The sequence below is a fragment of the Acipenser ruthenus genome, chromosome 22 (genome assembly GCF_902713425.1).
Source record: "Acipenser ruthenus chromosome 22, fAciRut3.2 maternal haplotype, whole genome shotgun sequence".
Classification (NCBI taxonomy): Eukaryota; Metazoa; Chordata; class Actinopteri; order Acipenseriformes; family Acipenseridae; genus Acipenser; species Acipenser ruthenus.
Genome location: NC_081210.1, coordinates 17,140,432 through 17,163,790, shown reverse-complemented (window position 1 = coordinate 17,163,790; position 23,359 = coordinate 17,140,432). Strand labels below are relative to the sequence as shown.

Genomic DNA, 23,359 nt, shown 5'->3' with positions numbered 1-23,359 from the left:
TTACTTTGGCAGTGTATGAACCATCATTTGTGGTGTTAGCTTTGTTTTTTAATCATTATTTATATTCTGTTATAACACATATAGTAAAGGTACTGTGTAAGACATGCACGCAACAAAGCAGAGCAGCTACCCATGAGTGGCTACAAAATGAACTTGTATGTCTACAATCATGTTACACATTTGTTGAGGTGAGGTGGGGTCACTGGGAAGCTTTTGTATATCTTGAATGTATTGAACCAGTCAAGCTACAAGGCTAGATCCGACCCTGTTAATCACTAATTGATTGACTGAGTTCACTGTTAAATAAAACCAAAATACTACAAGTTATATTCTACGTTTTTGTGTGTTTTGTGTGACGTGGAGGGGACAAGTAAATTTTTAAGGACAAGTATATTTTCTAGCATTTTGTCCCTTGGACAAGAAGTTTTTTTTTTAAAACATTGCACACCCCTTATATATGTATTTTTTTTTATTTGTTATATAAATTACCTTATTGTGTGAGACTTTATTCTCACAGATCTGTCTGCCCGAATGTGACAGACATAAGAAATGTACAGAATTAAACTTTCAGATGTTCTAGTCATTTCTGGGGTAAAATGCAGCCGTCTCTGCAAAACATTTTAGGCAGTAAATGCTTAGGATGAGCAAGCAGGATCATCATGAATATGATTTGGTACGCTGCTGCAATCGGGATCTTGTTTAGTCTGATTTAGCAGATGATCCAACTGTGATGATTAACTTCTGGTCCGCTGCAATCGGGATTAGCAGGTGTACTAACTTTAGTCCATCAAGTGGACTAAACCTGCTTAATCCACTAGGGAGACACATCAAGCGGACTACATTTGGTACGCTGCAATTGAGCCCCTACGTTTTTAAACACTGTTTTCATATTCTGTTCACAGCGGTATTCTGTTATTCCAGCTGATTTCCAAACCCTTTCACTCCACAGTAAATTACACAAAGGAGAAAACACAACAAATCAGTAACAAACAAAGCACCATGTTTATTTCTCTTGTTGCCTTTTGAAAAAACAAAGTACCATGTTTAAACAATGTCCAGTCTTCAGTGTGCTGTCTGGCATTGAGATGTGAAGCATGCCGTTTAGCATCGTGAGATGTGAAGCATGCCGTTTAGCATCGCGAGATGTGAAGCATGCCGTTTAGCATCGCGAGATGTGAAGCATGCCGTTTAGCATTGCGAGATGTGAAGCATGCCGTTTAGCATTGCGAGATGTGAAGCATGCCATTTGGCATTGCGAGATGTGAAGCATGCTGTTTAGCATAGTGAGGTGTGAAGCATGCTGTTTAGCACTGAGATGTGAAGCATGCTGTTTAGCATCGTGAGGTGTGAAGCATGCTGTTTAGCACTGAGATGTGAAGCATGCTGTTTAGCATCGTGAGATGTGAAGCATGCTGTTTAGCATCGTGAGATGTGAAGCATGCTGTTTAGCATCGTGAGATGTGAAGCATATTTAAAAGGTTTTATTGTTTAAAGATGACGCTCACATTAAGAAGTAGCTGCAACACAGGATAGGAAAACTGACCTTAAAATGATACATGAAAAAAATGAGAATGTGGCAATAGAGCAAAGAATTTTTGCAAATATACCCTGCGGTGGTTTCATTAAAGGTGAAACAACTTCTCTAACAAATATTTCATTTGTTGCCCACCCTCTGTTGACAATATTTCCAATTTATAGACCCTTAAAAAAAAAAAAAAAAAGTAAATAATAATATTCTGTGGCGTGATGATTCTGTGGCGTGAAATATTATCTAGTTTAAAGGACTTCAAGAATGGCTGGTTTCAGACCATGCTGATTCTGAATTATATTTATTTGTTACGAAGGCACAGTAACCAAATATTTTTACAGTACAATATTAAAAACAGATTTAACAGTCTTGTTCTTCTCTTTCCCAGCATTGACACATTCAGAAATATAGTAATATAGGGTTTAATTGCAGCAATAGAAAACTATTTCATTTTGATATTAAGAAAAATGATTGAAGCACTAAAGCATATGCAAACTAAAAAATGAACTGCAACACATTCAATTGTGATGTGTATGTGTGAACTAGCATGCAAGGATTTCAATCAAAATAGACATCTGTAGTAATCAGTAAAGTAACCCAACATTAAGAACATGATGGTACTTTTATTTATTTATATTTTATAATCATAAAAATGGGGTGCACATTTTATTCATGCACCTTAATAACATCTCCAAAATCTATAGGAAAGATCTATAAAAACAATAGTACTAAATACATTCGGTTTCAGATATGTTCCCAATATTGCAAGCAACGTGTGATCTACAAAATCTTATACAGATCTTAACGGAGTGCCTAGTGTTTGTGTACACATCCAAATACAAGTACATTATCTACTGCATCCTATAGGTACCGTGTTCACTATAAGTGAAGATACTGAACTATATACGGTACGTCTATTACACAGTAGTTATTCTCGTGCTCAATGCACGAATGCAAGGGGACAATGTGAAAGTGTAGTTAATGTACCTGCATTTTGAAATACAGCCGTTGTTTCATCCAATAGCACACAAGCAGCTTCATTCCCAGCTATGCAGTAATAAAGGTCTCCCACTTCAGAAGCGCTTAACAAAGTTAAAGATCCCCAATGCCGCGGAGGCTCAGGCAGGTGCAGTCAGGAGCTGCTCTGCAGTCAGAACGTGGGGCCGGTGCACCCCTCCTCCTCCGTGGATTCAGGAGCTGCTGGAGGAGCTCCTCTGCAGTAAGAACGTGTGGCAGGTGTCGCAGACCCGCACTGCTTTGGGGTAGGATGGCAGAGAGAGCTCGTTACTTGAACACGAGTTACAGTAGATATCCCCACAGTTCCTGCAGTGATGCTGAGCAAAACACAAACAAAGTCACAGGTAGAAAATGACAAGGGCTTGCATTTCTGTTTCTTACCGGGCAAAAAATTAAACACCTGCCACCTGTAGCACACACATTATAACATAAATGAGGTGCCCACCATCACAAGAACTCATTCTACATGTACAGTGCCTTGCGAAAGTATTCGGCCCCCTTGAACTTTGCGACCTTTTGCCACATTTCAGGCTTCAAACATAAAGATATGAAACTGTAATTTTTTGTGAAGAATCAACAACAAGTGGGACACAATCATGAAGTGGAACGAAATTTATTGGATATTTCAAACTTTTTTAACAAATAAAAAACTGAAAAATTGGGCGTGCAAAATTATTCAGCCCCCTTAAGTTGATACTTTGTAGCGCCACCTTTTGCTGCGATTACAGCTGTAAGTCGCTTGGGGTATGTCTCTATCAGTTTTGCACATCGAGAGACTGCAATTTTTGCCCATTCCTCCTTGCAAAACAGCTCGAGCTCAGTGAGGTTGGATGGAGAGCATTTGTGAACAGCAGTTTTCAGTTCTTTCCACAGATTCTCGATTGGATTCAGGTCTGGACTTTGACTTGGCCATTCTAACACCTGGATATGTTTATTTGTGAACCATTCCATTGTAGATTTTGCTTTATGTTTTGGATCATTGTCTTGTTGGAAGACAAATCTCCGTCCCAGTCTCAGGTCTTTTGCAGACTCCATCAGGTTTTCTTCCAGAATGGTCCTGTATTTGGCTCCATCCATCTTCCCATCAATTTTAACCATCTTCCCTGTCCCTGCTGAAGAAAAGCAGGCCCAAACCATGATGCTGCCACCACCATGTTTGACAGTGGGGATGGTGTGTTCAGGGTGATGAGCTGTGTTGCTTTTACGCCAAACATAACGTTTTGCATTGTTGCCAAAAAGTTCGATTTTGGTTTCATCTGACCAGAGCACCTTCTTCCACATGTTTGGTGTGTCTCCCAGGTGGCTTGTGGCAAACTGTAAACGACACTTTTTATGGATATCTTTAAGAAATGGCTTTCTTCTTGCCACTCTTCCATAAAGGCCAGATTTGTGCAGTATACGACTGATTGTTGTCCTATGGACAGAGTCTCCCACCTCAGCTGTAGATCTCTGCAGTTCATCCAGAGTGATCATGGGCCTCTTGGCTGCATCTCTGATCAGTCTTCTCCTTGTATGAGCTGAAAGTTTAGAGGGACGGCCAGGTCTTGGTAGATTTGCAGTGGTCTGATACTCCTTCCATTTCAATATTATCGCTTGCACAGTGCTCCTTGGGATGTTTAATGCTTGGGAAATCTTTTTGTATCCAAATCCGGCTTTAAACTTCTCCACAACAGTATCTCGGACCTGCCTGGTGTGTTCCTTGTTCTTCATGATGCTCTCTGCGCTTTAAACGGACCTCTGAGACTATCACAGTGCAGATGCATTTATACGGAGACTTGATTACACACAGGTGGATTCTATTTATCATCATTAGTCATTTAGGTCAACATTGGATCATTCAGAGATCCTCACTGAACTTCTGGAGAGAGTTTGCTGCACTGAAAGTAAAGGGGCTGAATAATTTTGCACGCCCAATTTTTCAGTTTTTTATTTGTTAAAAAAGTTTGAAATATCCAATAAATTTCGTTCCACTTCATGATTGTGTCCCACTTGTTGTTGATTCTTCACAAAAAATTACAGTTTCATATCTTTATGTTTGAAGCCTGAAATGTGGCAAAAGGTCGCAAAGTTCAAGGGGGCCGAATACTTTCGCAAGGCACTGTATTCTGTGATATATATAAAAGCTGCATGCGCCAGGGTTTGGCAGGAGCTCCGACAGCAGGGCAGGGCAGTGACTGGCAGGAGCTCTGATAGCAGGGCAGGGCAGTGACTGGCAGGAGCTCTGATAGCAGGGCAGGGCAGTGACTGGCAGGAGCTCCGATAGCAGGGCAGGGCAGTGACTGGCAGGAGCTCCGATAGCAGGGCAGGGCATTGACTGGCAGGAGCTCCGATAGCAGGGCAAGGCAGTGACTGGCAGTGACTGGCAGGAGCTCTGATAGCAGGGCAAGGCAGTGACTGACAAGAGCTCCGATAACAGGGCAGGGCAGTAACTGGCAGGAGCTCCGATAGCAGGGCAGGGCAGTGACTGGCAGGAGCTCCGATAGCAGGGCAGGGCAGTGACTGGCAGGAGCTCCGATAGCAGGGCAGGGCAGTGACTGGCAGGAGCTCCGATAGCAGGGCAGGGCAGCGACTGGCAGGAGCTCCGGTAGCAGGGCAGGGCAGCGACTGGCAGGAGCTCCGATAGCAGGGCAGGGCAGCGACTGGCAGGAGCTCCGATAGCAGGGCAGGGCAGCGACTGGCAGGAGCTCCGATAGCAGGGCAGGGCAGCGACTGGCAGTTGCTCCGATAGCAGGGCAGGGCAGTGACTGGCAGGAGCTCCGATAGCAGGGCAGGGCAGTGACTGGCAGGCGCTCCGATAGCAGGGCAGGCCAGTGACTGGCAGGAGCTCCAGTAGCAGGGCAGGGCAGCGACTGACAGGAGCTCCGGTAGCAGGGCAGGGCAGTGACTTGAGCTCCGGTGCTCAAGACTCTAATGATTGAAGTTTTACAATATCCAATATGTTCAGTACGAGGAGAAAAGCAGGCGCTTACCTTTCTGCGTGCGATGGAGAACTCCTTTTGGCACTGTTTACACTGAGCTGCTTCATCATCCTTCAGCCAGGCTTGGCCCTGAAATCCCAAACAGAGTCATGGAGAGGGTTACTGACCGGAATCTAAAGGCTCTGCTTACTGCAGCTGGAAACCAACACAGCAGGATAAATCAAATCAAACTGCTAATGTTACAGAACTAGAGTGGAATAATTACAATGCATGTAGGAGCTCCTGTGTTATTTGCTGTATTTAAGATTTGTGACATCAGTGTTTTGGTTCTCTTAAGAACACAGCTGGTGTTTACTCAGTATGGTGGCACATTCTTTAATACAACGCTCAGCATCTTGGTATTGACAGCCCTCATATCAGGCTAATGAAAAGGCAATTACCTTCAGAGCTTTGTTGACTTCTTTACAATCTTCCATTTTTAGTTTTGATCTAAAACAAAAGCAATGCAATGCAGCGTTACTTCCAACAGCGGCAGTTTTAATGTTCACATGATATTGTGCGCTCTCTTCTACATCAACATCCTCCTCCTCCTCCTCCTTGCCAATGAAATGTTATGCATTCAGAACTGCCTCTCTAGAACACTGTTTCAGTGTTTGATGGCTACTCTTAGAGTGGATATCAGTGCAAGCTGTAACCTGGAGAGATTCTTCTAGTGATGTCTTCCCCTGCCCTGCTTCACACAAAAAGGAAACGAGAAACGGGGGGCGAGAGAATTACACACTTTCCTTAATAAGCACAGGGACAAATACATGAATATATAAATAAATAAATAAATAAATAAATAAATAAATACATAAATAGAGTGGAGCATTTGTTACCTGCTTTACCACACTTGGACCCCTAACTCACTAAATAGCTTGGTATCCCAAATGGATAATCGTCCCATTGTCAAAGAAATTCTAAATATTTTAATGAGTAATCGGTCCCATAAGTGCAGTGGTATCCAAAATATTACCTGTGCTACCAATGAAGGTGGTGCCAGTCTAGGTAGCCACCATTGCAGAAAATGAAGAACAAATGGCCCATATTGCATATATTTGAGGGGACAGTGATTCATTATTGTGCATTCATTCTCATAATGACGTATCAGATCATTGGCATGGTTGTTGAATTTGATTTCCCTGCCGGCTCTGCAGTGCTTACTGGCTGAGGTGGAGACCCATTTCTTGCAGAGCCTGCTCCTGTTCCTCACAGATCTTCTGAAGCTGCTTCTTCTCATCCTTCAGGTCTGACAGCTCCTGGAAAGACAACAAGCAGCACGTTTCAAATATTCTTGCAATGAATAATGACTGGGAGAAATTAGTTAAAAAATAAAAGGAGGTATACTGTACAGTACATACAAAACAAGAATACACAAAGAGCGTCAATAGTGTGTTTCTGGGCCACATTTCACAATCTGCAATGCAGCACAGCGATGGCCCCTGCCTAGGAAGATGCTGTGTTATTTTTCCTGCTTGTGCATCTCTTTTGCAATACTGGTGCAATGCAGTCGACGAAAGATGAAATTAAACATGACTGAAAACGTTCAGAAATGATTCTGTGTTGGTACCGTAACTCTCAAATCTAAGGCAGGGTTTTGGATTGTTCAAAGCACGTTTGGAAATTCTCTATAAAAGTAAAACAACATGCTCACTTGACACTAGCAAATGTCATTCTCTCTGTAGGCACAAAAATGGGTCTGTGTCCATTTCCATGTATTATAACAAATAAAAAGCACCAGAACTGTGCATACAAGGCTGGAATTCCACTTCTGGTTCCTTGATAAACTCTTGTGGTTTATTGCGTCACCGGATCCCCTTGATAAATTACAGCCTTATTATGTACAGCTGTGAATACATACATATTATTATTATTATTATTATTATTATTATTATTATTATTATTATAGTAGAAGTGTTGTTGTTACATCAGCAGGAAAGCTAAAGAATTTCTCCCTCCGGTTTCAGACCCACCTTTTCCAGGCCCTCCACTTGCTGGAGCTGTGTTCTCAGCTGGGTCGTGGTGTCTCTCTCCCTGTGTATCTCTCTCTGGAGGTCCTGTCTCTGCTCCTTCTCTGATTTCAACTGATTCTCCAGCCCCGCGCTGTGAAACACACGACAGTGTGGGCTTAGTGGGTCCCTGGTGAAAGGCACTACTGGACCCCACTGTAAACAGGCTTGTGACTGTGTGTAACGGACAGTGCTGTGTGACGTGCTGCCTTTATAGACTCGGATCCCAGTCTCTGAGATGAGGTCAACAGCTCAATAATCACAGGTAAAACAACTGGCAATCCAAATTCTGTTAATGCTCTATAAGCACCCATGCAGACGGGCATTATGGTGGAGGCTCTTGTTTGCAGTGTGTGTGGTCTCCAGTTACACATGCAATGGTGAGTTTGCAGAGTTTGGCTAGACGGAGGCTTGCTTTTGATATTATATAAAGATTTGCTGAGGTTTTTAAAAAACATCAAGCATTTGTAAAAAAAAGAAATAGAACAAAAAAAGTGAAACAAGACCGAATAGTAGTTTTCAAGTTTTCTGTACTGAATATAATAAATCATGAACCCACTGTCACCCATCATTCAATTATAGTTGCTGGTATATTAATAAGGTCTTATTGGGTGTCAATTGAATAACTGTAGCTCAATAAGAAAGTTTGCAGTGTACCTTAGTATGGGGTTTCCGGGAGGCCTGGGGGTCAAGCAAAAGAGTTCACTGCAGTTGTTTTGTCCGATTCATTTTGTTTCATTTCTAATGAAAGGTAAATAAATACTCTATATTCCAGTGCATGTAGCAGTTTAACTAGATGTCGCTGGCAACTTTCTTTAATGGTTACTGTAACATCCAGTATGGATAAATACACTATTAGAAACGTTTAAGCAACAGAGAAAGTAGCAGCTCCTACTGGGGTATTATATAAGAGTCACTCTCGTGGATGACATTATTTTCTTAGGACTGGATCACAATACTGTGGCACATCTTAAAGGGGGACGCTAATCCGTGTAGAAGGGGGATCTAGGACGCTCGGGACATCTTCAGTAACATCCAATCAATGTTTCTTCATCCAATCAATGTTTCTTCATCCAATCAAAGTTACTACATCCAATCAATGTTTCTTCATCCAATCAATGTTTCTTCAACGAACTATGGACTTTTACACAATATATTTTGATTTAGTATTTCATTTTGTTTGTGCCTGCTGTTAACACACTGCTCAGAATAATGTGCGCCAGGTCAATGATATTGGGGTTGATTGTGCTTGTGAATACATTACAATTCCCTGTTCTGATGTGCCAAGTTATTACTGCAGCAGGGCTCCAAACTGGCAACAAAAAGGGCAAGGCCAAAATGGCCTTCAGTTCAATAGCATTTGTAGAAGCACCAAGACCAACTAAACATAAGTCAAGACCAAAGTCTAGGACGTTGTGTAATTTTGCTTGGGATTCATATATAAAAGCCAACTATTGACAACAGAAAGCAGCAGTCTAGAAAAAAAAAATGGTATCCAAATCCAATTGTTGGATGCCACTGTAAGAGCAAGTTGGCTGCAACATATTCAACTGCTTAAAATACAACAACTTGTTAAGACACTAAAGTGCCTCACTGGTTTGTTGCCTCATTCTGTTGAATAAGGTAACCTATGCAGGTGATGACTGCAATGAACTCTGCATTTTATATTTGAGATAAGTGTTGTGTATGGAATTGGTGACCGACGCTCCTTTAATTGTGTCCAGTTGTTATGGAAATGGCAGCAGCTCGCATGCTCAGTGTAGTGGAGTCCTGGTCAGACAGCATGCAACACAGCCAGCTCTTATGTTAAATACACCACAGTAAGCACTATATCATATATTTGAGATATTTCCAAACCACTCTATCATTATCACAATCTGAATGCTAAGTTTAGTATATGGCAGTTTTTCTTCTGCAATCAAGTAAGCTGCAGTTCATTTCATTTTTAACTCTCTAAATGTTTTTTGGTTTTTTCCACAGGCGTACACTTCCTAATTACAGTCCCAAGTATTTGCGTTCTGCTGACACAGTTCTTAATGGTCAGTTTGAGAAATAAACGGTTTTACCTTCAGCAGATGACCCTGGTGATAAAATCTGTTATTGAGGCAACCTACGATTTGAGTATGTGAAAGACAACTTAGGTTTATTGGAGTTCACAAACATAACCTTTTCACTTCTATTTTTTTTGTTTAATTATTGACCTTTTGCTGCTTTTTTTTGCTCTCATTATAATTATTTTCTTAAGTTTGCAGGGCATTTTGTTCATGGCACGTGTGACTTAGTTTTTTGTTCTTGTTCTAAATTTTTTTGAATGCAATGTTTCATTGTCACCATCACCGCTGCTGCATGAACCTGTGGTTCCCGTATTCTGCTGGTGTTACGACAGCACCTCTGGACTTCCAGGCATTTGTGTTCGATCAAATTGCTATTGTCCCTCTCGCGCCTCAGTTTTAAACCTGTGATATGCTGCCTTTTTTGTCCGTTACAGACCGATGTCACGGCGCATTCAGAAATATTGACACCAGTGTTGTGTATGGAATTGGTGCAACGTAACCACGTAATCGTGTTATTAATTGGATCCAAACACTTAACTCGCAAGGGTTTGTCTCTGTTATATTGTCAGTGCTGTACTCGTACCAGTGCTTGTCCAGGTCTGTGAGCTGTCTCTGCAGAGCCTCCACCTTCCCAGTCAGCTCCTGCTTCATGTCCCGGTCCTTCTCACTAGCCTCCTTCCTGCCCTGCTCCGAGCTCTGCATCCTGGGGAGCACAGCGACAACACAGCGCCAGTCACACACCACAATCAACACCCCCAAATACAGTACAGCCAGCCCTGAAATCATCAAACCTCATCACAGTGCCAGTCACATACCAATCAACACCCCCAAATACAGTACAGCCAGCCCTGAAATCAAACCTCATCACAGCACCAGTCACACACCAATCAACACCCCCAAATACAGTACAGCCAGCCCTGAAATCAAACCTCATCACAGTGCCAGTCACACACCAATCAACACCCCCCAAATACAGTACAGCCAGCCCTGAAATCAAACCTCATCACAGCACCAGACACACACCAATCAACACCCCCAAATACAGTACAGCCAGCCCTGAAATCAAACCTCATCACAGTGCCAGTCACACACCAATCAACACCCCCCAAATACAGTACAGCCAGCCCTGAAATCAAACCTCATCACAGCACCAGACACACACCAATCAACACCCCCAAATACAGTACAGCCAGCCCTGAAATCAAACCTCATCACAGTGCCAGTCACACACCAATCAACACCCCCAAATACAGTACAGCCAGCCCTGAAATCAAACCTCATCACAGTGCCAGTCACACACCAATCAACACCCCCAACAGATTCTGAAACTCGTAAACCTGTTAGAGAATGTCCTAACCAAGTTTCACGACAAAAAATACTGTGTGACAGGAGTCCTGTCATCTGGGATATGCATCCCAGCATGGGATGACAGATCCATTCCCCGGGCAGGCACTGTGACTTCAATCCGTGTCAGTTCCTCACTCAGCTCGGTCCTGAACAGAGTGCTTCACTGCACAGAAAGCACAGGCCGGTTCCCTTCCTTTACCTCTCGTCCATTTGTTTCATGGCAGACCCCATCTGATTAATCTTCTCCTCCAGCTGAGTGATGATCTCGTTCTTCTGCTGGACCAGGCCCTCTGCGCTCTGGGAGTGAAAACAAGGAAGGCATCAGGTCAATATGGAATCCCCTTTCACCATTAGAATAACAGTACATTAACAATGCTGCAAGTCTGCTGAAAGCACCTCTCCCTACTGACTTCCATGCTTTATTACCCCAAATACTTTCTTATGTGCTGAATACAATGAGAGGCTTAGGTGGGGTCCTACTGATCACAATAGCTTAACCTACATTGGCAGCAAAAATGAACTTTACAGGAGTCAAAGAGAGTTAATAACGTGTGGAAATCAACAGCAAAACCACATGGGAATGGAGAGAGGTGATACTGATCAGAGGTAGCCAGGGTTTTTAAAGACTTGCTTATTAACGTATGCAGCCCGCGCTGCATGGGTGTGTTTGGGGCCCCAAGTGGCCCTGTACAGCTCCCCAGTACCTGCGCCTTGTTAAACATCTGCAGGTTGATTGTTTTGACCTCGTCCAGTTGTTGCCGCAGCGCAACCAGCGTGTCCTGCTTGTCATGTGTGTCCTTCGCCAACAGCTTCATGGCCAGCTCCATCTCCTGCTTCATCCCCACTTGCAGCTCCAGCTCCTTCTGCAGCTCCTGAGGGAAGCAGCAAACAGTCAACTGCAGCCCACACAACACACATCGAGCACACCCCCCAGCAAACAATCAATAATCAGCAGACCCCAGCGCTGACTGACCTGGTGGATTCTCTTCTCCTCCTTGTACTGTTTCCACACCTCGTTGTACATCTTGTCCAGGCCCTGCCGCGACTGCCTGTATGTCTCCAGCTCCACCTCGCTGTCCTGCTTCGTTACCTGAAAGAGGAGCACCGCACACTGAGACCCCACAACCAGAGCCAATCACACGGACACACTCCACGACCACAACCAATCACACTGAGACACCCCACGACCAGAGCCAATCACACGAGACCTCATGACCAGATTCAATCACACTGACACGCCCCACGACCAGAGCCAATCACACGGACACACCCCACAACCACAGCCAATCACATGAGATCTCATTACCAGAGCCAATCACACGCACACACCCCACAACCAGAAACAATCACACCAAGACCTCACCACCAGAGCGAATCACACTGAGACCTCACGACCACAGCCAATCATACGGACACACCCCACGACCAGAGCCAATCACACGAGACCTCATGACCAGAGCCAATCACACTGAGACCCCACGACTAGAGCCAATCACACGGACACACCCCACAACCAGAGCCAGTCACACCGACACACCACACGACCAGAGCCAGTCACACCGACACACCCCACGACCAGAGCCAGTCACACCGACACACCCCACGACCAGAGCCAGTCACACTGACACACCCCACGACCGGAGCCAGTCACACTGACACACCCCACGACCAGAGCCAATCACACGGACACACCCCACAACCAGAGCCAGTCACACTGAGACACACCATGACCAGAACGAATGAACTGATTAATCCATGGGATAAAGCTATAGGTTACAATTTAATCAAAACAGTGATGTTTGTTGGGGGAAAATAGTTTTAAAAGCCCATATACATGTTGTGAGGGAGTGCATATTCCTAACAGTAATGTGCAGGATCTAGGAACCTGGGTTTATGAACATGCACTCCATCTCAAAAGGGCTTATAATTGCTTAATTAATTGGTTTATTGACAAATTAAACTGATAATTGTTGGGTCTTGAAAGGGGCACGAGAGCTCGAGTGAGTGAGAGAGAGAAGGAGATATGGAACGCGTGTGTAGAGGTAACGATTTAAAAAGTGACTTGTGTGTTTCCCAGGGTAAACAGGTTTAGCCTGCCCCCGTTTAGATAGTGCTATATCTCTTTAGTTTAGGGCCCGAAGAAGGGCTATTTTGTTTATATTGTTTTGTTGTAAACAATAAACATAGGCTACAGCGTTTTTTTTGGCAATTCTGGTGTTTGTAGTACTTTATTGGAAGAAACACAACATCTATGACGGAAGCCATAGTGACAAGGACTGGCATCATCACAATGTATATATTGTTATTATATTTTCATTTACGTGAGGGGTAATGATCAGTGAGTGCTAAGGAGTCGGACTCAAACCCAAACCTCTAGAGGCAACACTAGTGACGCAGCCCCATAATTAAGCATTCAGTAAGACCAATTTTTTAAACACAGGCAAAACTCTAAGATTGACATGAACCCAGTGCTATTGGAAACAGTACAGATGAATTAGAATGGGTTTATGCAATGTAAAGGATGGATAAATATCCGTGGTACCAGTCCTGTACACAATGGGGTTAAATTAAGAATGTCCCATCAATGGTTGTAAATGGAGATTTGGGGTATCACTGCACAGTCAAGATGACATCTACTCAAGCATACCCAGAAATGTAGCGGGCAAGGGGTGTCAGTGAGTGGGGTAAAAGAGGCAAACAAATCCCCAGCCCCAGTGGTTGTGCACTCATGTCCCAAACTTTCTGGATGAGGTGTATGTGCTTCTGTATGGTGTCTCCTTGGTTTTCCACAAAGCTCATAGGTAGAGTGTGGTCCTTCCTGACACTAAGCTGTAGCCCTGCATTGCGCACCTCCACTCTGCGCTCGCTGCTTTGCTTGATGGATGAGTTCTCCTCTCTTAGCTGCTCCTGCTCCTCCTCCAGAGCCTGAATCCGGTCTGTCGCGGCAGCCATCTGTGGAAAGAGGAGAGAGGGACAGAGCATTACACACGCTGCTCTGTACAGAGTGTTACACACTGCAGCCCCGTGCTGCTCTGTACAGAGTGTTACACACTGCAGCCCCGTGCTGCTCTGTACACAGTTACACACTGCAGCCCCGTGCTGCTCTGTACAGGGTGTTACACACTGCAGCCCCGCGCTGCTCTGTACAGGGTGTTACACACTACAGGCCCGTGCTGCTCTGTATAGTTACACACTGCAGCCCCGTGCTGCTCTGTACAGAGTGTTACACACTGCAGCCCCGTGCTGCTCTGTACAGGGTGTTACACACTGCAGCCCTGTGCTGCTCTGTACAGAGTTACACACTGCAGCCCCGTGCTGCTCTGTAAAGAGTGATACACACTGCAGCCACGTGCTGCTCTGTACAGAGTGATACACACTGCAGCCCCGCGCTGCTCTGTACAGAGTGATACACACTGCAGCCCCGCGCTGCTCTGTACAGAGTTACACACTGCAGCCCCGTGCTGCTCAGTACAGAGTGTTACACACTGCAGCCCCGTGCTGCTCTGTACAGGGTGTTATACACTGCAGCCCCGTGCTGCTCTGTACAGAGTGTTATACACTGCAGCCTCGTGCTGCTCTGTACAGGGTGTTACACACTGCAGCCCCGTGCTGCTCTGTACAGAGTTACACACTGCAGCCCCATGCTGCTCTGTACAGAGTTACACACTGCAGCCCCGTGCTGCTCTGTACAGAGTTACACACTGCAGCCCCGCGCTGCTCTGTACAGAGTGATACACACTGCAGCCCCGCGCTGCTCTGTACAGAGTTACACACTGCAGCCCCGTGCTGCTCAGTACAGAGTGTTACACACTGCAGCCCCGTGCTGCTCTGTACAGGGTGTTATACACTGCAGCCCCGTGCTGCTCTGTACAGAGTGTTATACACTGCAGCCTCGTGCTGCTCTGTACAGGGTGTTACACACTGCAGCCCCGTGCTGCTCTGTACAGAGTTACACACTGCAGCCCCATGCTGCTCTGTACAGAGTTACACACTGCAGCCCCGTGCTGCTCTGTACAGAGTGTTACACACTGCAGCCCCGTGCTGCTCTGTACAGAGTGTTACACACTGCAGCCCCGTGCTGCTCTGTACAGAGTGTTACACACTGCAGCCCCGTGCTGCTCTGTACACAGTTACACACTGCAGCCCCGTGCTGCTCTGTACAGAGTGATACACACTGCAGCCCCGTGCTGCTCTGTACACAGTTACACACTGCAGCCCCGTGCTGCTCTGTACAGAGTGTTACACACTGCAGCCCCGCGCTGCTCTGTACAGGGTGTTACACACTGCAGCCCTGCGCTGCTCTGTACAGGGTGTTACACACTGCAGCCCCGCGCTGCTCTGTACAGGGTGTTACACACTGCAGCCCTGCGCTGCTCTGTACAGGGTGTTACACACTGCAGCCCCGCGCTGCTCTGTACAGAGTTACACACTGCAGCCCCGCGCTGCTCTGTACAGAGTGTTACACACTGCAGCCCCGCGCTGCTCTGTACAGAGTGTTACACACTGCAGTCCCACGCTGCTCTGTACAGTGTTACACACTGCAGCCCCGCGCTGCTCTATACAGTGTTACACACTGCAGCCCTGCGCTGCTCTGTACAGAGTGTTACACACTGCAGCCCCGTGCTGCTCTGTACAGAGTGTTACACACTGCAGCCCCACGCTGCTCTGTACAGAGTGTTACACACTGCAGCCCCACGCTGCTCTGTACAGGGTGTTACACACTGCAGCCCCACGCTGCTCTGTACAGGGTGTTACACACTGCAGCCCCGCGCTGCTCTGTACAGGGTGTTACACACTGCAGCCCCGCGCTGCTCTGTACAGTGTTACACACTGCAGCCCCGCGCTGCTCTGTACAGAGTGTTACACACTGCAGCCCCGCGCTGCTCTGTACAGAGTGTTACACACTGCAGCCCCGCGCTGCTCTGTACAGAGTGTTACACACTGCAGCCCCCCGTGCTGCTCTGTACAGAGTGTTATACACTGCAGCCTCGTGCTGCTCTGTACAGGGTGTTACACACTGCAGCCCCGTGCTGCTCTGTACAGAGTTACACACTGCAGCCCCATGCTGCTCTGTACAGAGTTACACACTGCAGCCCCGTGCTGCTCTGTACAGAGTGTTACACACTGCAGCCCCGTGCTGCTCTGTACAGAGTGTTACACACTGCAGCCCCGTGCTGCTCTGTACAGAGTGTTACACACTGCAGCCCCGTGCTGCTCTGTACACAGTTACACACTGCAGCCCCGTGCTGCTCTGTACAGAGTGATACACACTGCAGCCCCGTGCTGCTCTGTACACAGTTACACACTGCAGCCCCGTGCTGCTCTGTACAGAGTGTTACACACTGCAGCCCCGCGCTGCTCTGTACAGGGTGTTACACACTGCAGCCCTGCGCTGCTCTGTACAGGGTGTTACACACTGCAGCCCCGCGCTGCTCTGTACAGGGTGTTACACACTGCAGCCCTGCGCTGCTCTGTACAGGGTGTTACACACTGCAGCCCCGCGCTGCTCTGTACAGAGTTACACACTGCAGCCCCGCGCTGCTCTGTACAGAGTGTTACACACTGCAGCCCCGCGCTGCTCTGTACAGAGTGTTACACACTGCAGTCCCACGCTGCTCTGTACAGTGTTACACACTGCAGCCCCGCGCTGCTCTATACAGTGTTACACACTGCAGCCCTGCGCTGCTCTGTACAGAGTGTTACACACTGCAGCCCCGTGCTGCTCTGTACAGAGTGTTACACACTGCAGCCCCACGCTGCTCTGTACAGAGTGTTACACACTGCAGCCCCACGCTGCTCTGTACAGGGTGTTACACACTGCAGCCCCACGCTGCTCTGTACAGGGTGTTACACACTGCAGCCCCGCGCTGCTCTGTACAGGGTGTTACACACTGCAGCCCCGCGCTGCTCTGTACAGTGTTACACACTGCAGCCCCGCGCTGCTCTGTACAGAGTGTTACACACTGCAGCCCCGCGCTGCTCTGTACAGAGTGTTACACACTGCAGCCCCGTGCTGCTCTGTACACAGTTACACACTGCAGCCCCGTGCTGCTCTGTACAGAGTGATACACACTGCAGCCCCGCGCTGCTCTGTACAGAGTTACACACTGCAGCCCCGCGCTGCTCTGTACAGGGTGTTACACACTGCAGCCCTGCGCTGCTCTGTACAGGGTGTTACACACTGCAGCCCCGCGCTGCTCTGTACAGGGTGTTACACACTGCAGCCCCGCGCTGCTCTGTACAGGGTGTTACACACTGCAGCCCCGCGCTGCTCTGTACAGGGTGTTACACACTGCAGCCCTGCGCTGCTCTGTACAGGGTGTTACACACTGCAGCCCCGCGCTGCTCTGTACACAGTTACACACTGCAGCCCCGCGCTGCTCTGTACAGAGTGTTACACACTGCAGCCCCGCGCTGCTCTGTACTGAGTGTTACACACTGCAGCCCCGCGCTGCTCTGTACAGTGTTACACACTGCAGCCCCGCGCTGCTCTATACAGTGTTACACACTGCAGCCCTGCGCTGCTCTGTACAGAGTGTTACACACTGCAGCCCCGTGCTGCTCTGTACAGGGTGTTACACACTGCAGCCCCGCGCTGCTCTGTACAGGGTGTTACACACTGCAGCCCCGCGCTGCTCTGTACAGGGTGTTACACACTGCAGCCCCGCGCTGCTCTGTACAGTGTTACACACTGCAGCCCCGCGCTGCTCTGTACAGAGTGTTACACACTGCAGCCCCGCGCTGCTCTGTGTAACACTCACAATTCTAATACGTTTTTCTAATATTGAGTTATTATCATTTTTCTCTATTTCTGACTGCCATACTTTGAGCTTGCTTGAGAATCCTAACTGCCAGCACTGAAGAGATTTCCTCATTCAATTCAGAGCATGATGTGGCCCCACCTCTTAATATGTCAGTGGAATTACAAACAAATGAAACTAATTGCAACTTCAGAGTCACAAATAAAAACACACAACAATTCATTCATTCTCAAAACATACCAGAGAATCCTAACTGCCAGCATTGCCATCTATTATGACTAGAACAAAAAGCTTTGGGTTTCTCATAAACACCCAGAGAAATAATTCAGCCGATTATGAACCGCACAACGTGTCCTGTGATTGACCGTGTTATATATTGGGGTGAAGCAGAGATCTAGTTGGTAGTGAGTGACAGGCTGCATCAAGCATCTCCACCCCTGTGTGTAAGGAGGAGCACAGTGTCAAGCGTCTCCGAGGACTGTGCTCCAGATGGAAACAGTTAGCAGTGATTCAATTCAATTTCACACACCCACCTCTTCAATGAGCTTTGAGTTAGCCTTCTCCAAAGAGTCCAACTTGGCCTGGAGATCAGCCACTGTGCAGCTGTGAAAAACAAGAATGCCAGTGACATGCCATCAGGAATAAGAACATCACCATGGCTCCATATTGGTAACCTGATATCACCAATATGATTGGCAGTAGGTGGGCTCAAGTGACTGCTTAAGCTATTTTGATTGGATAGACTTGTCAAGTGTAGCACTCCGATTGACTGAACAGACTATAGTGTGTGGGTAAAGGGTTATAATGACTCATCAACACCCTAAACCAACATGCTTACTGTATGTGCAGGCGAACAGGCAAGCATGACAGTGGGACCCAGAGGTATGAACCCTCTACTTGCTTCAGCATCATTCCCCGGAGTAGCATGTCATTAGGGTTGATTTACAGTAGACCTTGTCACATCCGATTGAACAGGTTCCAGGGTCAGAGGGAGTTGTTATACTACATACTTTTTATCTGCAACTGAATTCATTGTGTCCTGCTACAAGCTGAATTTACTGTTTTAGACCCACGATACAATGTGCATTGATCAGTTTCCATCAGTACCGTTCAGCTGGCAGCAGCAGCAGCAGCATGTGTGAATGACACTGCTTGATTGGATTCAGAATTATAGACAGTCTTAATCTACACTGTGGAACTGGAATCCTCTCAATAGCATGTGTTAAAAGAATGTCCTAACCAAGTTTCACCTTCCAGTGTAAAGTGTCCTACCTTAAATGGCGATTCAGTTCTTCAATGTAGTGCTTCTGGTCTAGTATAGCGGTCATTTCCTCATCACTGGAACAAAAAGAACTAGTTAGTACATACAATAAGCCCATGCTTTAATCCAACTCTGTTAATTTAGAAATACTAAAAGAAACTTAGTAAATGCCATGACATGCACAGCACTGAGTCAACAGGACAGATCTGCATTGCTGTGGAGGAATACTGTTCTCATTTTCAATGGAATTTCACTTCACACCACTGTCAAATAAGCGTCTGTACAGACTGAATAAATACTTACTCTTTGTGGCTTTCATTAGATTGGGGATCCTTGAAATACAATGAGAAGTCAATGACGCCAACCTGTCAACAGGAAAAGATAATGAGCACCAGTGACACAACACTAAAAGACAAAACAACGTTTCAAACAGTTTTTTATTACTTTTTGAAATGTGCCATGTCCTTTCTTTTTCTAAACTTGAATTGGTTAGATTATAAATTATAAATGACGTGCACAGGATGGAAGTCAGTGTGGTCTGCAGGCTTAACTGGCTCAATGTATACAGGTTGATACTGTGAGTCATTTGGCACTGCTGATGTGGAAAACCGTTCCCCAAACAGCAATGAAAACTAGACAGGTGAAGAAACCAACACTGCAGCACTACCACCACGGATCATAGAGGGCGCTACAGTGCACGTGAAGCCTAGAAGAAGTGTTACACAGCTGCTAATGAATGCAGCACTTACAAAGGGGACCGTATCATCCATATGAACGTGTGCTTATGAATTGCAGCTGCGTAACCTTTCAGTACAACATTACCGAGCTGACAGTAAACGGGTGAGAATTTGGCACTATGGCCCTATAGCAGCAGCAACCTACAATTATAATGATTATGGCTGAGTTTGATCACTTAGCACCAGTAGGCTCTCTGGTGCTAAATTTTCAAAACAGTTAAGCAGCAATTTTCAAAACGATTGCACGGCTGGTCCAGACCTGAGAATCCAGGTCCTCTCCTTTCAAGCACAGGTTTGCATCAATGACGTTGAGTCCCACCAGCAGGCCCACAACCACTGCGCCCTCCTCCTCCAGCATCAGCGCGCCTGGCTCGTAGAACTCACTGTGGAGAGAGAGGTGGTCAGACCCAGACTCACTGTCTAGCTTCTCCCAATGTGCCTCCGAAGGATTGGCCAAAAGAAAGGGTGTGGCAGAGTGTGGCAAAGTGCCCGCCCCTGTGTGTATTTTGTGTGTTATGTGTTGTATGTATGGTGCGTATGTTAATGTTGGTGTATAGATTGGTACACGGGATATAAACGGGTCTGTGTTTCACGTGTATTTAAAAAGTGTAGATTTGTATTTAGGCACGAGGAGAGCACAAATCACTTCACGTGCTGGTTAAATGTAATATGTGAGCACGGGGTTGCACAGAATTAATTCACGTGCTGGGATTCAAGTGAATAATTAATTAGTAATTGAATCCCAGCACAACAGTATATATAGATGCAGATTTTCATTCAGTCGGGGTTGGGTGTTCGAGAGTGGAGAACGGGAGAGAGAGAGAGAAAGAGAAAGTAAAAGAAAGTGTAAAGATAAGTGTTATCACTCACCGTGTTTGTTTGTCTCCGTGCACCGTTTGTTAAGTGTCAGTTCGTTTTGTCTGTCTATTTATTTTGGCTTAAAGTGCCGTGTCCTGTTTTGTTTCAAACCTTTTATTTTCTGTTCTGTCTGTTTATTCATTAAATGCTGAGCACGATCACGCGCCCAGCTTCACCAAACCCCAAATCTCTGTCTGTTTATTTCCTGCATCTGGTCTGACGCCACCCACTCCGGCCGTCTTTGTGACACAGAGCCATCAGAGAATCACCTCCAAGGCACCTCACAATGACTGCAACCTCCTGAGAGGTCAGCTGTTATGCAGCAATGGAAACGCCTTTGTCTCTGCACTGTAGGTGAGGTTTAGGCTGGTGTTGGTGTAACAAAGTAAATGCAAGGTTCTGCTAAATTCTCCTTTGTGTGGTAGATACAGATACACATTACTCTTTGTAATTCTAGCTTGCTTTAATGTGCATGATATGTTAAAAATGTTGGATGTGGAATTTGCCCGAGTTGTAGTGAAAAGGTTAAATGGAGAGTTAGATGCATTCTGGGAGCTGTAGGCACTTGGGCCTTGAGAGTTGTAGTACTCGCTCTCTCTAAAAATGGCTGCCTGCAGAATGAGAGAGAACGGTGAAGACCCACAGGCTCCACTAGTGCCGATTTATGGATTTTCTGCAGTGAAAATCAAAGTGCTGTGTGTGAAGGAGTCTCCAGTGTGGTGCACATACAGCAGACACAAGTTTGCCAAGTTTCACTGAAGATCTCACCTGAGCAGGTCCTTGCGCTCAATCAGAGCCTTCATGTAGTCAGCCACTTTCTTCTGCATCAGGGCCAGGTGAAGCCAGGCTCTTGCTCGCCCAACACAGGTCCTTTAATAAACAACAGGTGTCACAAACATGCATTAAATACATCCGTACACACACACAGTACATCCTTATATATACACGTGTACCCAGAGACGCACACACCCCAAAGGTGGGCACTATGACCCTATATCCAGACTGTATCACAGCCGAGTTATTCTGGAATGCTATGCCAATGAAGAGTGGTAAAGACGTACTTCAGCCCTGGTAGATCCCGAGCGCTGGCTGCAATGTCTGCTGACTCTGGGCACAGCTTCTCCACCAGCTCCAGGGGAGCCCAGAAGGACTTGTTCTGTCCAATGAACGACTTCTTTGCTGAAAGAACAAACACTGGAATATTACAACAAACCCAGTTTGAAATGTACTCGGTGGAATAAATGACCATGTACTTTTGCACTACATGGAATACTTTTAACAATCAGAGCTTCTCACTTTGAACAGGTTTGTTCTTCTACTGAGGATTAAAGCAGAGGGCTCGTGGGATTGTGTACAGTGTACAGATTTCATTGGTGTGTGCTGACCAGGTAATAACCAAGCCTTAAAGACACAATCTCACTGTCCATTAGCATAACTGTAGATTATTCAGACTTTATATTCACTTGGACTTGGGTGAAGCCAACTTAAACAACCACTACACCTTAAATTAAAATTACTGTGCAGCATTGACTGTACAAAGAGAGTGGTGAGGGTATGGAATGGGTTACCCAGCCACGTTGTCGATGATGAATCACTGGGATCCTTTAATACCCAACTTGAAAAAGTTTTGAGATCAAACAGCTTCTAGGAACTGCATGAGCACTGATGGGCAGAACGGCCCCCTCTCTTTCATACATTTTCTTCTGTTCTTACATATCAGGTGGGGGTAAGCACCACAGCCTCACTCAGGTGGGGTCTAAATACCTGCTGTACATGAATGGAGTTTATAGTGTGGTGGCATGCTTAACTCTGGAAAACTACACAATCTACAGAGAGGAGGACTTGTGTGAAGGAGAGAGAAGAAAGGGATTTTAAAAGCTCACAGTCATTCAGATATGAACAGGCAACACAGCTATCAGTGATACACCACAATGCTATCCAATCATAAAACCCACTCATTAAACATTACAATAGAAAACCAGTTCTTAACGCGAGCTAGCACACCACCCTAGTCAATGAAGCACCTCTGAATCATTTCACAGAAAAATGATCTGAATCCAGACGGTAATCTGGTTCATATATTCATTCCCTTCTGGGAATACAACCCAGAGTTTCAGTGAGTCAGCCAGCCTGTGAAACAGCACAGATTCTGCCTAGTCACCATGAGTTCCTATATTCAAGTGATGGCTGGCAAGCTCAGTGAAGAAGGAAGTGGGTTGTGCAAGTGACTCTGCTTTACAAAGTGCACAGACTGCAAGAGAGGGGAGACAGTGAAGATGCTCAATGTTTCTTTCATTTTCCAGCTCATGAGCAAAACAACTCAGCCATTCTTCAGAGAGTGTCAGTGAGCTTACAGGGGGTAGGGTTTAGCTGATAAAGTGTGAAGTATCTCTCAGTGGTTAACGGTGAAGAGGAATGTGTGAGGGCTGGTTTGTATAAGACACTAACCTCGCAGAGGTGGGAATGGAGCTCGTTACAGCAGGTCACGCAGTCAAGGGAAATAGTCAAACGTGGACAATATTTTACAAGGTAAAGCAGCCCTTATAAAAAAGTAAAAGCAAGGCAAAGTATAATAAAACCTAGAGAATCATGGTAAAGGCAAGCATTGTAAAATACAGGAGGGCTGGTAAAGCAGGGTGAACTAATGCACAGTATAATCCTGGGAAAGCAGTGGTGACTCCAGGACTGGAAGCAGGAAGGCAGAGGCGAGCCAGGCAGGTGGGCTGGGGGCGGGGTGTGGGTCGGAGGGGGGGTAAGAGGTGGGAGACCCATGGAAGATAAATTAAGAAGCTCAAACAAAGGACTGTAGGAGTGTTTTTGCTGCTGAATG

The 23,359-nt window shown here is 46.0% G+C and overlaps 1 protein-coding gene across 1 annotated transcript in view; it reads right to left on the bottom strand.

Moving 5' to 3' along the window:
• Window positions 1-1,812: 1,812 nt before the first annotated feature.
• LOC117431704 (RUN and FYVE domain-containing protein 1-like) overlaps window positions 1,813-23,359 on the bottom strand; it is a 28,428-nt gene continuing 6,881 nt past the window's right edge. Inside the window, exons 3-18 of the mRNA XM_034052959.3 lie at window positions 21,591-21,708; window positions 21,298-21,399; window positions 19,931-20,054; window positions 19,238-19,299; window positions 18,946-19,011; window positions 18,207-18,276; window positions 13,763-13,864; window positions 11,886-12,002; window positions 11,617-11,784; window positions 11,112-11,209; window positions 10,149-10,268; window positions 7,476-7,605; window positions 6,667-6,761; window positions 5,904-5,952; window positions 5,515-5,592; window positions 1,813-2,862 (exon numbers count right to left, since the gene is read on the bottom strand). Of these exons, the coding sequence (XP_033908850.3) occupies window positions 2,719-2,862; window positions 5,515-5,592; window positions 5,904-5,952; window positions 6,667-6,761; window positions 7,476-7,605; window positions 10,149-10,268; window positions 11,112-11,209; window positions 11,617-11,784; window positions 11,886-12,002; window positions 13,763-13,864; window positions 18,207-18,276; window positions 18,946-19,011; window positions 19,238-19,299; window positions 19,931-20,054; window positions 21,298-21,399; window positions 21,591-21,708 (1,643 nt within the window). The 3' untranslated portion in view covers window positions 1,813-2,718. The remainder of the gene's footprint in view (window positions 2,863-5,514; window positions 5,593-5,903; window positions 5,953-6,666; window positions 6,762-7,475; window positions 7,606-10,148; window positions 10,269-11,111; window positions 11,210-11,616; window positions 11,785-11,885; window positions 12,003-13,762; window positions 13,865-18,206; window positions 18,277-18,945; window positions 19,012-19,237; window positions 19,300-19,930; window positions 20,055-21,297; window positions 21,400-21,590; window positions 21,709-23,359) is intronic.